At 39.2% G+C, this 5,185-nt stretch overlaps 1 protein-coding gene across 1 annotated transcript in view; it reads right to left on the bottom strand.

Moving 5' to 3' along the window:
• The window catches only part of CUNH9orf152 (chromosome unknown C9orf152 homolog), a 6,930-nt gene extending 4,419 nt beyond the window's left edge, over positions 1 to 2,511 (bottom strand). Inside the window, exon 1 of the mRNA XM_029911614.1 lies at positions 2,283 to 2,511. Coding sequence (XP_029767474.1) covers positions 2,283 to 2,511 — 229 coding nt within the window. The remainder of the gene's footprint in view (positions 1 to 2,282) is intronic.
• Between the last annotated feature and the right edge of the window lie 2,674 nt (positions 2,512 to 5,185).

Below are 5,185 nucleotides of genomic sequence, written 5' to 3'. Positions count from 1 at the left end.
CTTTGAAAATCCCACCCTTAAACTTCACCTGGAAATTATCTGATAGCCATGTAGAACACTGCCTGTAGGTATACTTTGCTGTCAGTGCAAAACATTGCTTGCTAAGTGGGTTGCCTCCTTTTGTTCTAACAGCAGTGTTTTCATGGTTGGAATATGTAACCTTATGGAGAATAGCATCCTCAAGGTAGCAAAGGTGTGGATAATTGTGGAAAGGTCCACATTTGAAAAAGAATGCAGCCATCTTTCCACGCACTGATGGAAATTACTGCTACCTGAGTACTCATAAATAGTTGAGTATTCAATAAGCTCCCCAGTTTGTTAACCTTAAAAACATGGAACCAGATCCTCAGCCCTGCCAAAATCCACGCAGCAAAGGAAATTTAAAGGTGCCTCAAGCAGTAACAGTAACCCTCCTAATGGCCCTATATAGATACGTCAAACAAGAAAGCTTAGTGAGGGCGTGTGCCTCTGTACAGTGTCTAGTACCTGATTGGTGCACGTGGAAACTACTGTAACATAAATATTAAATAAAAGTGTAATACCCTGCTGGACAGTGCTCTTAGACAGAAAAACGGTTACCCAGTGTTACCCTCAGAGAAAAAGCAACAGAACCATCTGTGTAGCCATCCTCTGTAATATTAATTTGATGCCCTCCCAAAAGTTATTCCATCAACAGTTTCATGTGTCTGAATGATTGTGTTTTGGTTTGCTGGCCAAATTTCAACTCATATAATTACATTCAATTTATTTGCAGTCTTTCTGGAATTTCATTTGGATACAGTGCATTTCACTTCCTCTCCTAAACTGTTTTGTATTGTTGCTGTGTTCTGTTAAACACTTGAGGTGTTTCACCCCAGATGTAGCTGCATTTCAGTGTTGGATAAACTGGTTCTTCTGTATGTATATACTTTTCCTCTTCATGGGGTTAATTAATATTTATGTTTCAATGCCCTTGAATGAAAGGAGATATAGAACTGCATCTATTATATATTATTATTTAATTACATTATTATTTAATGTTTCGGCACTTCTACATCCAGCCAGAATCCAGGACTGCCGAAAAATGCACAGGAAAATGTAAAGTAAGAAATAGGCTAAATTATTTTGACACACACCAAATTTGGTTTAGACACAGGTTTGGGGGTTCTTAGTTTCTCAGATTTATTTCACTCACCTCTGAAATAAACACCAAACTCTGTTAAATCACATTAATTCTATTCATGCTGCAACTATTTAACTAAAGAAGCTTAAATTACTTTGTTTACTTTCATGGCTCTTCAGATCAGCTTAGAAAGAAAAGAGAAGCACAGCAATATAATATCTGTAAACAATATTCTAATATAAACTTGAAAAAATTTGCTAATATTGGTTATACCAAAACCTGTCTGATGTGGCAGCTAAGTGTCACATGTCATTTGTTTTCCTGTGCGCACATATTCAAAATAATATACAGTGAAACCACTTCCACGAGGCACCTCTCTGTCTGAAGCTAGCACATTAAAGTTATGACGGTTGTTCCCAGTGAAATTTAGCTCATTTTAAACTAAAGCCTAACTTCTGCTAGGCATTTGACTTTTGCTGCTGCCTTGGTTAGTCTTTTAGGACAGGCTTCGCGGAACAGGAAGAACAAAAGGTGCAAGACAGTATTGTTAGGTTAACCGTATGGAAGCATTAAGGAAAGCAGAAATCTGACAAGAGCTATATGCTGCAAACATTATCGTCAATTAACACTAAGTAATTGGTACCTATGAAAATTAACAGTTGCGATATCAAGAATTGCATGTAACTTACATAACACTCTATCTTAAAATACATAAAATCACCTCAAACAAACATTAAAAAGTGTTTCACTGCTTCCTTTTCTAATTTATTTGTTAACCATTAGACCAGGGGTTCTCAAACTGGGAGTCGTGAGGTTATTACATGCAGGGGTCGCCCGAGCTGTCAGCCTCCACCCCAAACCCCACTTTGCCTCCAGCATTTATAATAGTGTTAAATATATTTAAAAAGTGTTTTTAATTTATAAGGGGGGGGTCACACTCCATGACTTGCTATGTGAAAGGGGTCACTAGTACAAAAGTTTGAGAACCACTGCATTAGATTACTTTTCAGTGGAATGAACAAAGAAACAAAGATATCAGCAACATGAAAACAGTCCACTTTGTACTTTCCTTGCAAGCTGTGCATAAGCATTCAAAAGTATCTTAAGTTAATGAAGACTTAAAGGAGTTCCCTTTACCCCTCTACATTTGTCAGGTTTGGTCTATGAATCTGAAGCATACCTGTTTTAAACACAATAATGTGTGTTTGCAGCTTTTGCTTCTGTTTTATACAGTCATACTGCTCCTCAAGTAAGCTTACGTCCATCTTGGTTGGCTGCGTGTCACAGTCTGAAGCCTGGTGCTCTGCTGTATGAGTCACTAAGAAAATACCACAGATATATTTGTAAGCTTGCACCATCTGTTTCCACAAGGAAGACAAAGTTAAGCAGAAGCAAGAGACGTCCTTCATTATGTTTGCAAAGAAGAAAATCAAGTTTGCAACATTTAAAATGTTCCTAAACGAAGCAATAACTTTTTGGTACGTATAGCAGCCCCTTTCACTGCCTGGTGCATTCAGAGTTGTAGATTTCAATCAGCTTGTTTTAAGATACATTCGGTGTGTACTGAACTTCGGAAAACATTTAATGACAAGATCCATTCAATTGAATTTAATGTTTACTTAAGGTTGAGCATATGAATCTTTGCCAAAAAACACAGTGAAGTACAAAACACCATTAAACAAAAGTCAGGTGAACAAAGGATTGGATGATATTGGTTTATGTAGTAATCTTAAATTTTAAAGGAACACCATCATGTTGTTCCGTCATGAGAGTGGTTCCATCCAGACTTTATATTCAGGATTATTCTATGCATTTTCCACTCAGCCCTCCCAATCTAATTGTTGCTGCTTTGCCAAATATCTTTAAAAAGTAGGTAAGATTCACAGTGAAGAAACTTGTGCACATCAGTCTCCTTTCAGTGTGTGTGCACCTGGGACTGTGAACCATCGGAGCTGCATGCCTCAGTAGATAAGGCATAGGCTTGGGAGTCAGGAGTTGGAAATTCTGGAATCTGGTTCTGACTCTACCTCATTTAATTTTCCTGCCTTTCAGTTATTCTATGTGTAAAATGGGGGGAAATTTTACCTGCTCTCCTTTGTAAAACATTTTGAGACCTATGGAACTGCCTTCCCAGGAGAGCAGTGGGGGCAAAACACCTAATTGGCTTCAAGACTGAGCTTGATAAGTTTATGGAGGGGATGGTATGATGAGACTGCCTACAAGAGCATGTAGCTGATGTGCGGTAATGGGACACTAGATGAGGAGGGCTGTGAGTTACTACAGAGAATTCTTTTCCAGGTATCTGGCTGGTGGGTCTTGTCCACATGCTCCGGGTCTAACTGATTGCCATATTTGGGGTCGGGAAGGAATTTTCCCTCAGGTCAGAGAGGGACACTGGGGTTTTTTCACCTTCCTCTGCAGCATGAGGCCTGGCTCACTTGCTGGTTTAAACTAGTGTCAATGGTGGATTCTCTGTAACTTGAAGTCTTTAAATCATGATTTGAGGACTTCAGTAACTCAGCCAGAGGTTGTGGGTCTATTACAGGAGTGAGTGGGTGAGGTTCTGTGGCCTGCAATGTGCAGGAGGTCAGACTAGAGTCTAGTCCAGGGGTAGGCAACCTATGGTACGCGTGCCAAAGGCGGCACGCGAGCTGATTTTCAGTGGCACTCACACTGCCCGGGTCCGGGGGGCTCTGTATTTTAATTTAATTTTAAATGAAGTTTCTTAAACATTTTAAAAACCTTATTTACTTTACATACAACAATAGTTTAGTTATATATTATAGACTTATAGAAAGAGACCTTCCAAAAACGTTAAAATGTATGACTGGCACGCAAAACTTTAAATCGGAGTGAATAAATGAAGAATCGGTACCCCACTTCTGAAAGGTTGCCGACCCCTGGTCTAGTCACTAGATGATCATGATGGTCCCTTCTGACCTTAAAGTTTATGAGTCTATCAATGAAATGTGTTAGAAGTGTGAAGTATTTGTAAGGCTTTTGCACAGTTCCCACATGACATTCTTATAAGCAAACTAGGAAAATGTTGTCTAGATGAAATTACTATAAGTTGGGTGCACAATTGATTGAAAGACTATATTGAAAGAGTAGTTATCAAAGGTTCACTGTCAAACAGGGAGGACAGATCTAGTGGGGTCCCACATGGGTCCTTCCTTGGGCTTATACTATTCCTAGGGTCCTTCAAAATTCAAAATGACCGCGACACATTAGAGATTTGGTCTGAATTCAACAAATGAAATTCAATAAAGATAAGTGCAAAGTACTTCACTCAGGAAGCACAAATACAAAATGGGGAATAATTGGCTAAGTGGTAGTACTGCTGAAAAGGGTGTAGGGTTTATAGTGGATCGCAAATTGAATATGAGCCAGCAATGTGATGCAGTTGCAAAAAAACTAATATTTTAGTGTGTATTAACAGGAGTGTTGTACGTAAGACACAGGAGGTAACTGTCCCACTCCACTCAGCGCTGGTGAGGCCTCGGCTGGAATAATGTGTCCAGAACTGGGCAACATGCTTTAGGAAAGATGTGGACAAATTGCAGAGAGTCAAGAGAAGAGCAACAAAAATAATAAAAGGTTTAGAAAACCTGACCTATGAGGTTAAAAAAACTGGGCATATCTAGTCTTAAGAAAAAAAGACTGATCGGGGACATAACAGTTTTCAAATATGTTAAGGGCTGTTATAAAGAGGACAGTGATCAATTGTTCTCCATGTCCACTGAAGAGAGGTCAAGAAGCAATGGGCTTAATCTACAGGAATGTAGATTTAGGTTAGATATTAAGAAAAACTTTCTAACTGTCAGGGTACTTAAGCTCTGGGAAAGGCTTCCAGGGGAAGTTGTGGAATACCCATCATTGGAAGTTTTTAAGAATGGGTTGGAGAAACACCTGTCAGGGATGGTCTAGGTTTACTTGGTCCTACCTGAGCACAGGGGTCTGGACTTGATCACTTCTCGAGGTCCCTTCCAGCACTACATTTCTATGATTCTCTGTTTTCTGTTATAATGAATCTTATAGAAAGTTATTTCCTTTGGTATCCCAGCCCTTGCAAAGACCTTCTTG

The sequence above is a fragment of the Terrapene carolina genome, unplaced genomic scaffold (assembly GCF_002925995.2).
Source record: "Terrapene carolina triunguis isolate 2854851 unplaced genomic scaffold, T_m_triunguis-2.0 Scaffold111, whole genome shotgun sequence".
Taxonomy (NCBI): Eukaryota; Metazoa; Chordata; order Testudines; family Emydidae; genus Terrapene; species Terrapene triunguis.
The sequence above is the reverse complement of the archived record's forward strand: the minus strand, read 5'-3'. Positions and strand labels throughout refer to the sequence as shown.